Genomic DNA, 11,920 nt, shown 5'->3' with positions numbered 1-11,920 from the left:
CTTTTCATATCATGGGGCAAGGCATATCTAGCAAAATACTAACATGTTCCACCAATTACTTATCTTTTGTCTTACTGTGAGTATTAGTCTTGAGTTTGAATTCAAATTTAATCTCACAATATCCTTGGAACTTCTAGTCTCGAGGGTGGCAATGGCATCTCTCTTTTTCTCTTTTTCTTTTTCTTAATGAAAAGAACTATGAAATGAGCATATTTTCATAATAGAAATTATTTGTTTATTTTAATTAATGAATTCTTTGAATTTCTTATTTGATAAGCTAGCATAATGGCAATGGTTTTCATTGTTTAATTTACAACAATAAAAGCATTTGTGCATCTCTTGTTCATATTGGAAAATTTATTTATAGGAAACACGGATGTTCCTTTTATAATTTCATATTCATTATTTGGCATCACAACTTAGGAATGTTGATAATCATGAACACACATATTTTAACTATTAGGCATTAATCAAGAATTCTAAAAACTTGGAAAATGAAATGCAACCTTATACCTAGCTAGATCAAATGCTAATAATCATGATTACACACATTTTGTAAGTAAGACTCCATTAGGTGGATTAGGCACCAAGAAGGACATGGGGTTGTACCATGCTGATGATCATTGTCCAATGTCCATTCAAACTTCAAAATAAGATGCCTTAATCTTTATTCATTCAACTTGACTGCTTTCAAATTTCTCACATATGAGATGGTTCTAATGATTATTAAAGGAAGATGATTGAAGGTAATAAAAAACACTAAGCTTGGCTAGTACAAATCATATATCAACCTTGGGTGCAGCAACAGTTTGTATTAGCATTTTCTATTTGTTTTTCATTATGGTTTGTGTTGAATATGCTTGTCATTTTTCTGAAATTTGGGCTCTTTTTTATGAGTTTTAATTTTTTAGAAATAGAAAGTGTGTTTTTTTATACCATTACTATATGGTCTTTAATTCCTCTTCCCAAGCATGGAATTTACGGTATGAATCTATAATAAGTGATGCTTTTTGAAACATAAAAGCATCAGTGCACCCTTGAACAGCTTTTATGCATATTGAAAAACTTATTTAAAGAGTTGATGAGAGAACACCCTTGCTCTTTTAGCATTGCATATATATCCTTTATTTGGCTTCTACTTTGAAAATAAGATGCCTTAATCTTTATTTGTCAATCTGAAAGCCTTCAAATTTCTATTAAAAAGAGTTACTCCACTGAATTTTACTAACAAAGCTTTCCAAAATTAACCAATAATTTTCTCCGTCTCCATGCTCTTCTCGTTAGAGCTAATGTTAGCATTTAGACCAAAAAATCTGACTCCACCAAGTGCATTTAATTAGTCAAATATAATATTAATTGGTTCTTAAATTAATGGCATTATTTTCACATTGTGAGTGAAATTAATTACAGTGCAATAAAGTAGGTTTATATTTAGTAATTTCTCTTACTAATATATTTATTTTCTTACCCTATATATACAAAGCTTTCCTTTTGAAAATGCCATAACCATATCTTGTTAGGGTTAGTATGCTCAGTCTATTTTTTTCCTCAGGTTTTCTCTATCTTTTGTTAAAACAGTAGTTGCTTTGTGGTTGTTTTTCAGGAGAAGCAATGGATGGAATTAACAAAAAGGATCACTTCGGACTTCCGCGACCGCCACCTCCACCGCCCCCAAGGTCGAGGGTGGATCCATCAACCCAAGTGTTGCCCCCTATTTCATCCCAACATGGAAGGCAACACCAGCTGACAGTCCATAGCGGGGGTGGCAACAGACCACTTCCAGAAGGATTGAACCGCAGCATCATTCCCCATTATCAATCTCAACACCCTCAAAATCATCCAATCTCTGCCGGTGGTGGTACGGAAGTCTCTTCCAGAACTGAACCTGTGACTGTGCCTGATGCCACCAGGGGTCCTCAACCAGACCCTAACTTGGACGACAGGAGACTCAGACGGTTTGTCCATTTCTGCTTTCACCTCTTTTCTTTTCAAGAACCTATCAATCATTTTGGTCTTGATTCTTCTAATGATGGAGAGCACTCTAAGCATTTACATATTATGTTGGCTCACAGGCTTCTTTCAAACCGAATTTCCGCCCAGAGATCTAGACTGAGAAGGACCAACTACATTAATGAAATGGAAACCCAGGTGAAAGAATTTGAGGTAATCAACATTTATGGAGAATCTATAAGTATCAGCAATTTTTTCTTTCATTTTCTAATATCTATATGCATATGTACAGGCTCAAATAGCGCAACTCTCTCCAGAAGTGGTATTGATCCAGCGTAAGAAAAAGCTATTGCAAATGGATAATGAGCTCATGAAACAAAAGGAGACAAAGCTGCAAGAACATATAAATCTCAAAAATGGTACGTACCACCCAATCTTTCTCTTCTCGCTCTCTAACTCCCTCTCTCTCCCCCTCGCTGACACTAATGCTCACCTTTGGCAGCCGAAACCGATGCTCACCAAACAGAATTATATCACCTCAGGCAACTCTTTGAACTGCAACAACAGCAAAAACAGGGATGGATGGCCGCTTGGGCATCTGGGCAGGAGGATTATATCGCAAATCAAGGCATGTATTATCAACCTTGGGCAGAGCAGCAGTTTGCTCATCCCAACATGCGCCAACCATCTGGGTCTGAGAAGATGGAGAATTTGGGAATATCCATGACTAAGGTCGATCAGATAGTGGCTTCTGAGGCATATCAACCTGGGCAGGAACGGGTGGCAGATCCAGGAAAATATCAGCCTGGTGGGGTAGAGTAGAGGTGAAAAAGTTTAAGGCTTTAACTCACCGAATCTTCAAGGTCCCCAGTAGCTTCAATTGAACTTTCTTTAGTCCTTGGTCTGTTTTCTTTGAACTTAATCATCTCTTTCCATGTTTTGTTGATTTTCTTGTGTTTTTTTTTCATTAAGTTCTGTGTTGAATGTCTTTATCTTCTGTAAAATTGGCTGTTGTTGAATGCTTATCTTTGCTGTTATCCATGGTGTATCTTTCAAGTTCCAACTCAAAAGAGAACTGCTAAAGACTGAATCCTAGCTGGAACACAACTCTAAATAAACCTTGTTATTATTTCCTTGAATGTGATTGAGTTGTTTTTAAAAATCAGAATCATCCTCATAATCAACCATTAATTAAAATATAGTTTTCATTTATTCAATTTATGTTGTTAATTTTGTGACCCTTAATACTTTAAAAACAAACTACCATCAAATTCAAATGTACACTTATCTTTTATATTAAAGGTATGTTTGGTTGCAAATTTTTTATTCTATATTTATTGAATAAACATTTTTAAAACAATTTATGAATCATTTTTTTAACCTATTTTTACCTTTTTGTTTTAAAATTTAATACCAAAAATAAAAAAAGGGAAAGGTATCAAAAAAATTTCAATTATATGAGTGTTTAAACAAATCTTAAAATAAGAAAATAAAACACACTCACTTGCAACCATGAATATTGAAAATTTGACAAAACTTGCACCAAGAATCATAATGTTAGAAAAATGCACTTCTTGCTCATATGTTTCTTATTTTTTATCTTAAACAAGAAAAAAATAAAATTAGAATTATGGAATCATGTTTGATATTTATAAAAATTAAAAATTTATTTAGGTTTTCTACTTTTAAAATAGTAAAACCAAAAGTGCATCAAAATGAGAATTTTGAAAACTTAATTAAACATAATTATTAGGTGTGTAATTAAGTATGAACTGTACGGGATTTTAGCGGGAATTTTCCCTCCAAGCCAAATTAAATCCAAGTTTAGCCCCAATTGAGATTATATATATATAATTTGCAAAAAAATTATGATATGGAATAAGCTTTGGAAGATAAAGTTTAGGTTAATTATATTCATTTCCATTGAACATCCAACCAACATAATATTAGGGCAAGTTTGAGAAAAGAAGAGTACACATCTATGTTACTATGCAGATACTTCAGATTCTGGATAATTGCATAAAGAATTTTTCAGATTTGACTAAGATCAGTAAAGGGGTTTTGAAGGAATGATTCTTAATTTTGTTCATCTGCTCTTGGTAACCTGCAAGGCTTTTTATAATTCTCTGTATGTGTAAACCAGCCACCATTCAGGCACCAACACAAGACAAGGCCAAGCCACTGATTAATGGGTTAACATTGTGGCCCAGTCCTCTCTGAAGTCTTATTTAAGGCTTCTTGCTTCCACGTTCTGCTAGAAGCAAAATTAAACAGGAAAAAAAAATTGTATCACAAGTAATATTTTCGTAACTTTCATATTGACATTTTTCTAAAGTCATGAGTTTGTTTAAAGAAAGATAGTCAAATCTGAAGTATTATTTACTTTGAAAAGAACTTCTGGCTTTTCCGAAACGAACCTGGCTAATGGATTCTAGCTTTGTTGTTTAGGTCCAAATTAATATGCTAGAATTGTTAAACTGTTAGTGATTTTATAAAGTGAGAAAATATGCCCGAGTGCCATGGAGTTTTCACCCCTGGCAAAGCATTATGTGAGTTAATATGAAATTGCAGCACTTCCCAGAACAGATGCATGCCTGTTTATGTTTTTCAGATGGCAATTTTACTTGGGCTATGCCATGACTCTGCTTTAGTTCATTCCTACTCAAACTTGAAGTGACTGTTGTAAAATTGCAAGTTTTTTTCCCCCTAGAATAGTAGAAGTTGCCTTAGCTAGCCTTTCGGTACGTGGAAATTAATCAGGCTACTTGCTATATGTATTTAGTTCATGCAGTGGAATTGTCAGAGATATGCGCACTACTGAACTCCAGAATTTTTTTCCTTTTCCCTGTCCTTTTCTTTAAACTTAAAGTACTCGGACTCGAGAACATTTATTTTCTTTAAATTTAAAAACACTACGAAATCACTCGTAGTTTTTTTTTCTAATTGACATACCCCGCTAAATGTTCATTGCCAAATTACTGAAAATCTGATGCCTAGCAAAAAAGACACAAGATTCATGGTGTGTGTGTGTATATATATATATATATGGATGAAATTAGATGAACTTCATTTTATATGAGGATGGGTTTAGAGCATCTTCAGGCCTTCAATCACCTCTTTCTTAAACCCAGAAAGCATACTCTTTCAGGGTTGTGACTCTTACAAAAGAAAAACCCCTTCTTAAAAATACAAAAATGTCAAAAAAAAAAAAGAAACCTTTGGAATATGTTGCTTAGAAAAGATTGAGAAAACACCCTGCACCCATAACATAAATTATGACTTTTGCAACCTTTGTATGGTTCTTAAGCTTTGCAGCGGGATTACTATTGTTTGCAAGCAAGAGTGGAGCATACAATTTGGACTATCTTCATATAAAAATCACTACAATCAATAGGGATGTGGTCGCATTGTTCTTAGCATAAGATTACTCCTAAAAATTAATCAAGTTAATAATAACTCTAAAAGCTCCAAATCCATTGGTCACTCCCTCGAGAAAAAAGAAAAGGACAAGATGTGTTGTCTGATAGCTAGACTGATATAATAGATGATCAATGGCAGGTACAACCAGGGCACGAACTCACATAGGTCTCAGTATAAGATTGCTCTTAAGGACTTAATTAGTTAGTCAGTCACTCTGCAGAAAAGAAAAAAAAATCAGATATATACTTCGCATTTTCAAGGGTAAATTCAAGCTACATGAGAGAAAGAAAACTAGGCTAGAAATGCAAGTGAACTGAAATTCTGGACCAAGAAAATGTTTTTGGAAGAACAAAATGAGTTGCATAAATGATATAGAAGTACGGTTTGACATAGCCTTACATGTCAACACACAACAATATCCTTGTGTCCAAGTACCAACAAGATCTCACTAGAATTCTCTAATTCATAGAGTCAGATCCAGAGTACTTGCCAACCTTGGCTTCTTCATTTGTACTATATACCTTCTTTCAACCTGCAAACTTTGAGGGCATGTTTAGATCTATAGAATAGTTTACTTTCTTTAATGGAGAAGACAAAGAAAGAGATAAATTGTTGTCCAGTACTTCTTCCTCATCCAAAGCCACTTTCCTAGCCTCTTTTCTTGATCTTGTATTCAGTGACAGATTCAGATCAATATCACTATCTGGAGCTTTCCTTTTGAGCGAGTTTTGATCTTCCCTATTACTACTCCAGTTCCCATCTAGGGAAATTGAATTGTTAAAGCCTTTATCTTGCACTCCTCTTCTATGCAATTGTATTGTGCAAGTGGTTTCTGTAGGGATTGATCTGCAGGTTAGCGCACGGATGTGTTCTCGATCATGAAACATCTGAAATTCTTCCCGGAATTCATGGGGTCTCTTGCTGTATTGCTCAGTGATCAAAGTGCAATCATTATTCATGTAGAAAACCTCATTCCTTCTGTTTAGACTGGTGCCGATTCCTTTAGAGATCCTTCCAGCTACTGAATCATGAAAGCCGGCTCCCATAGCAGGCATAGAAGGTCTGGATATCCAGTCCCCATGTCCACCCCACGAAATGTTGCTATATCTAGAGAGATGCCGTGATGTTAAGACGATAAAATTTATCAACACTTATATTAATCAAAACAAGCACACATAGTTTTATACCTGAAGTTGAAACCAACCCTTTGGTCAATACTTTCAAATGTGGGAAGTTGCCAAAGGTTGTGAACTGCACTCCCGTTGGGATGCAATTGTCCTCTAGAATTTATAACTGTCAAACACACTCATGTTATATTATTAAAATCATCCTAGATGGCCAAGGATTAACCTTAACTAATTGCTAAATCTCCTAGAACAACAATTTGAATGCGTATACCTTGACCCTTATCATCGATCTTCTTGCTTCGATACATCTGTCACAACAAAGTCCATGGAAAAAATTTTGATCTTAATGATAATTGAAACAGTAAATTAAACTGAAAATTCAATTTGCTTCTCATTTCATTTTGTGTAATCTTATATTACCTGTAAATGGCTCTTGACATGAGCAATGCTGAGGCCCTTGATGTTCATCAGTTGCTGAACTAGCTTAGGAGTTGCTCCTATATCAATTAAAAAAAATTGAAATACGGAGATCAAGCCATGTTCTTACAAATAGGAAGCCCCAAAAGCTTTGGTGGATATATAGTAGAATTTAGTTGCAATGATCATGAAAGAGTGAAGAAAATTCATGAAACTTACTTTCTTGACCGCCGAGTCTCTCTATGGCTCGAACAAAAGAAAGATGAAGATCAGGAGTCCACCGAAGCCTTGGCACCTTTGATCTCACATACTGCCTCACCCCATTGGAGGTTGTCTTCTTTTCACTCTCCTGATCAACTACGCTGTTGCCTGAGCTGACACTAGTTTTAGTCTTATTTCCATCATCTTCCTGTTCATCATCCTTCCCATCAAAAGGATCAATTGTCTTAGAACCGTCATCTTTTCCACTTTCCTCCATGCTTCTTTCCATGGCTTTAAACTCGATCTAAAAAGGAAGTTGAGACACTTCAACGGCAAGGCATGACTAAAACAAATTACAATTGGGCATTAGAGCTTTCTTGGTATGGACAGCTCCCTATTTATCATCTTCCTTCTGTCAATATTTCCAACATATGAGCAAATTTCTTCAACTGGAAGATTGAATTTTTTTTTATTTAGAGATGGAAATATAGAAACCCTAACTCTTAAAGTCTTAGCATATGTAGATGCTGATGTTCTTAGTCATGTAGGCATACATGCGATATCATAACAACATCATCATCATTCATTAATGCATGGTATGGGAATACATGTGAAGTAGAATGGGCTAGCTTTGCCAAATTGAAGAGGAAAAGCACATTGTATAATGAAACCTAGTCAAATGTTAGACCCAAGTACTCTCCAGCGCGTGCAAAGCATATTCCTCTCACGTATTCGCTTCGTATATACTCCCCGCTGATCATCAACTACTACTAATACTTGGATTACAACTATGGGGCTAGAACATTATAGTGGACTTCATTGATCTTATTTCTTTCTTTCTTTCTTTATGTAATGTTTGCAGAGTTTGAATTTGAAGTGGAGATAGATTTGAGTAAAAATGAGAGATATCGAGTCAAAGGACTTACGGTTTAGTGCATAAATGAGACAAGATTGAAATGTTTCGAAAACCCAATTTTGGTTTTGTTCTTCTATAATATTATTTATTGTTGGATGGGTGTTTAAGTCAGAGTGATCCAACCCGATCCAATCAAATAAGATAATGGGGGAACAATTTTTTAGAGTTGGAACCGTCAAAAATTGCCTAAAAACCACCACAATAAAAATAAAAAATAAAAAAGATAGAGTGAACTTGGAAAGAAAAGTTCTCTACAAAAGAATGTGAAAAGATTGTTCTACTGTAAAATGAAGTGATTCTCAATTTTAATGTGATTTCATTCAAGATTTAAGACGAAGAACTTAACAATGAAACAACTATTTTTTAAATCTTGGACATTTCAAAAAGGTAATCCAAAGTTTTTCCACATTTATTGTATAGTGGAATGATTCTCTCTTATTTTTAAATATAAACAACTATTTCTTAATGCTTTCTAATCACCAAATATAATCTAAAAAAATTATAAGAAAAATCTTTTAACATTTTCGTCTTTTCTTTATTTTTTATTAGTTTTTTTTATAACATCTAAATCTAAAAAAATTAAAAGAAAAAAAAATCATTTCCCTTCATAATTTTTTTTCTTTTTGACTTCTCAGAACAAAAATCCGAACTCTTGGCAACAAAACCAAAAACCCATATTGAGTACACAACTTTGGTGAGTTTGCTTCACTTTCATGGCATGAATCGATTTCCTCCCACGCGTTTCAGAGGCAAGTGAGGAGGGGAAACACTTACAGAAAGGCAAATAAAAATGTAAATGTTGGGAAGCAAGGCCTTGGGAAGTCTGTGGTGATGATTCTTGCTGTCGGTGTTCACGGATTTGTCTTCACTTCTTACCATATGACCGCACCTAATAACACCAAAAGTTGTATTTTTCATCCCCAAGATTCCTTATCTTTATATGGGGTTGGTATATAGTATATAGTATGGTTTGCTCCTCAAATCCCTCACAATATTGAATGCTCCTTTCCAATACCTAAAGCTTAATATATTCATTGTTCCCATAGTTAATTAATTGTATGATGGATCGTCAGGATGATGCTTCTGTTTATGCCTAGGGCTACTACTTCATCCATCAAGGAGGAACAGCACAATCTCTGAGGAGCCTCTTCTGATAAAACCATTAATATATTTCATACAGGTCCAACATTACTGTTGTTGGCTGTAGTCAATCTGGGCTGCTAAGAATCAAGTGTGGAAAAGGTGAGCATTGAATTCATCAGGAAAGCGATGTGTTCTGGTTGGACTCTTCAAATTGTTTTTATGTATGAATCATGCATCATGATATGACTACTTGATTATATATTCAGTTGTATGTTCGGAAAGTTCATTAGAAGACAATGGTGATAATATTCATTAGTATAAATTAACATGAATCTAAAATAGTACACTCTAGAAAATTTTCATAATTAAATATACATCATATGCCTAACTATATGCTTTGTTAATGACTTTTTTTTTAGACAAATTAAGGTGTGTTGATAACAGTTTTTGAAAACTATTTTGGAAGACAGTTTAAAAATTAAAAAAAGATGGAAAATTGTTCTTTATTGTATAAAACAAATGTTTATTTAAAAACTTGAAATGTTTATATTTTTAAATATATTTTAAATTATTTTTCAAAACAATCCTCAAAAAAAGTGAAATAATTAAAAATAATTGAAAAATATTCTCTAAAAAAAAAATCATATTTTTTGTTTTTAAGAATAAAAATATTTTTTTTTATATTTTTTATTGTCAAATATATATATATTTTAATTCTAAAAAATTGAATAATATTTTGGAAAATATATCTTTACCAAATAGGCCCTTAAGTAGGGATAGCAATGGAGCGGGTCTTTTCGGGTATCCGCCCCACCCCGCCCCTAATGGGACGGGGTTTAATTTTAATAAACAGGTTTGAGACGGATTTGAGAATTTTTTTAAAAACCCAAGGCAGGTTCAAGTATTGTTCCACCCCACCCTGCCTCGATTATATATAAAATTTAAATTTAAATTTAATTTAATTTAAAATTTAAATTTAATTTAATTTAATTTTTATTTTACTATTTTTAATATATAGATAATAATAAAATATTTTTAATAAAATAAGTTATTAAAAAAATATAATAATTTAATTATTTATAGAATATATTTATTTTAATATAATTAAAAATTTTAAAAGTAATTTTTAAAAAAAAAATTTTAAAAAGTTAAACGGTAGGACGAGTATGAGAATTTATCATACCTATCCCGTCCAGTCTCACCCTGTTTAATTTTTTAAATGGGATGGGGATGGATATTGTTTCGAATAAATAGGGTGGGGTTGGAACGGGGGCGACCTGTCCTGAACTTGTCATCCCAACCCTTAAAATTATCTCTTTTTTGGGATTGTCTAACTATTCCTTCATAAATTCTCATTTACTCACCTTGGTGTTGCCATTCAAATAAATCGGAATTGGTGCAAAATTTATTGTTCAAATTTGACTTTGATCATTTGAACACAAAAAACCAGCCCTTTTCCCATGGAAATGTCACAAGGAAGGAGCTTAAAGAATCAGACTAATATGTTCATACAAATGGGAGAAAAATCTAACATAACGTGGATTTGTTGTCAGGAGCATCCATTTTCTTAGATGAGAATGGCATTACATTCTTGACCAATCTAGAAATTGAGGTTGGAGACAAAGCCATAGTGTAAGTGGACCCTTGTCTATGAAAATGTCTGATTAGAAGTGACAGGCACAGCCAGATGTATAGGAATCTAGGCATCTGATGATATCACGCCACTTCAGCCTCACGCTTCTTCATCACCAACCCATCACCATTCAAAATTCAATTTCTTCTTAGTTTATATCTGAAGGGTGATATTCTCCCTCTACTATAAGCTGTGGACCCCGAAATTAAGTATGACGTCCATTTATCATTGACAATGGCCAGCATGTATTTTCCCATTCACACTGGGACCGCGGACCGCAGACTTCTTAATCAAATGCCTCGCAGCCTCCTCAAGTTGATAGCCCATCACTTAATCTCTATCCTCAGCTCCTCCCTTTGTTTAAATACAATAAACTTTTTTTTTATTCTTTTATTTTTTTACTTATATTGTCCTTGGCCCTCTGATGTCTGCTCAAAATTATAATAATAATAATAATAATAAAATAATTACACAGCCTTAATATTGTTTTTTTAATAAATTTTACATAAAATTAATTATATCATGCCACTAAATAAGCATATACTTAGATGTATTTTTTATTTTTTATTTTTAAAGTCAGAGAATATTAAGAGATTTGTTTGGTAATTGTTTTCGAAAACAATTTTAAAAAATAGCTTTTAACAATAGTTTTTAAAAATTATTTTCTAATTTTTGTAGAACAAAAGTTTATTTAAAAACTTGAAATATTTTTAATATTTTTAAATATGTTTTAAAAATAATTTTTACATGTAATATATATATATATATATATATATATATATATATATATATAATTATTTCTTAAAATAATCTTTAGAAAACAAATGAAAATAATAAAAAGATGTTTTTTAAAAATACCATATTTTTTGTTCTTAAGAACCTAAAACACAAAACAATATTTAGTTGTTAAATATATTTTTTTGTATTTTTTTTTCTTGAGAACAAAAAACTGTTCTAAAAAATAATTCTCAAACAAACCCTTAGTAACTTTACATAAAAAATAAAAAATAAAATAAAATGTTAACGGTTTTAAAATTTGTTTTTAAAAAATGGGATATCAAACAAAAATTTAAATTGTGGTGAATTTTAAAGTAAATTTTAAAGATATAAAATAAATTTATTCCTTTAAAGAGTCGAAATAATTTATTTTATTTTTTTTGGTCCCTTAATATA

The 11,920-nt window shown here is 32.6% G+C and overlaps 2 protein-coding genes across 3 annotated transcripts; one reads left to right on the top strand and one right to left on the bottom strand.

The window, feature by feature from the left end:
• The first annotated feature begins 1,611 nt into the window (after positions 1-1,611).
• On the top strand, positions 1,612-2,772 carry LOC117917029 (light-inducible protein CPRF2-like). Its single transcript, XM_034833259.1, has 4 exons — positions 1,612-1,955; positions 2,073-2,163; positions 2,243-2,369; positions 2,453-2,772. Exons 1-4 carry the CDS (start codon positions 1,612-1,614, stop codon positions 2,770-2,772), a joined length of 882 nt encoding a protein of 293 aa, XP_034689150.1.
• Positions 2,773-5,337: 2,565 nt separating this feature from the next.
• Positions 5,338-7,602, bottom strand: LOC117915918. 2 transcript variants are annotated; one of them, XR_004651476.1, is made up of 6 exons: positions 7,134-7,602; positions 6,918-6,994; positions 6,769-6,805; positions 6,558-6,663; positions 5,770-6,477; positions 5,338-5,584 (listed from the first exon to the last, which is right to left on the bottom strand). XR_004651476.1 is itself a non-coding variant. In XM_034831664.1 (5 exons), the coding sequence occupies exons 1-5, from the start codon at positions 7,402-7,404 to the stop codon at positions 5,898-5,900; spliced, it is 1,071 nt and encodes a 356-aa protein (XP_034687555.1). In that variant the 5' UTR covers positions 7,405-7,602; the 3' UTR covers positions 5,693-5,897. The 2 variants fall into 2 exon arrangements, 1 of the variants encoding a protein (XP_034687555.1); XM_034831664.1 differs by lacking the exon at positions 5,338-5,584 and having other exon boundaries at positions 5,693-6,477.
• Positions 7,603-11,920: the final 4,318 nt, after the last annotated feature.

Source organism: Vitis riparia, chromosome 6, assembly GCF_004353265.1.
Source record: "Vitis riparia cultivar Riparia Gloire de Montpellier isolate 1030 chromosome 6, EGFV_Vit.rip_1.0, whole genome shotgun sequence".
Classification (NCBI taxonomy): domain Eukaryota; kingdom Viridiplantae; phylum Streptophyta; class Magnoliopsida; order Vitales; family Vitaceae; genus Vitis; species Vitis riparia.
Note: the sequence above shows the minus strand (reverse complement) of the source record. Positions and strands in the feature narration are given on the sequence as shown.

What these genes read in the sequence shown, in the direction of transcription:
- LOC117917029 (XM_034833259.1), top strand. Translation starts at nt 1,612, where the DNA reads ATGGATGGAATTAACAAAAAGGATCACTTCGGACTTCCGCGACCGCCA. An exon ending in GACGACAGGAGACTCAGACG is followed by an intron (nt 1,956 to 2,072) that starts GTTTGTCCATTT and finishes GTTGGCTCACAG; the next exon opens with GCTTCTTTCAAACCGAATTT. An exon ending in CCCAGGTGAAAGAATTTGAG is followed by an intron (nt 2,164 to 2,242) that starts GTAATCAACATT and finishes GCATATGTACAG; the next exon opens with GCTCAAATAGCGCAACTCTC.
- LOC117915918 (XM_034831664.1), bottom strand. Translation starts at nt 7,404, where the DNA reads ATGGAAAGAAGCATGGAGGAAAGTGGAAAAGATGACGGTTCTAAGACA. An exon ending in GAGACTCGGCGGTCAAGAAA is followed by an intron (nt 6,995 to 7,133) that starts GTAAGTTTCATG and finishes TAATTGATATAG; the next exon opens with GAGCAACTCCTAAGCTAGTT. An exon ending in GATCGATGATAAGGGTCAAG is followed by an intron (nt 6,664 to 6,768) that starts GTATACGCATTC and finishes TGTGTTTGACAG; the next exon opens with TTATAAATTCTAGAGGACAA.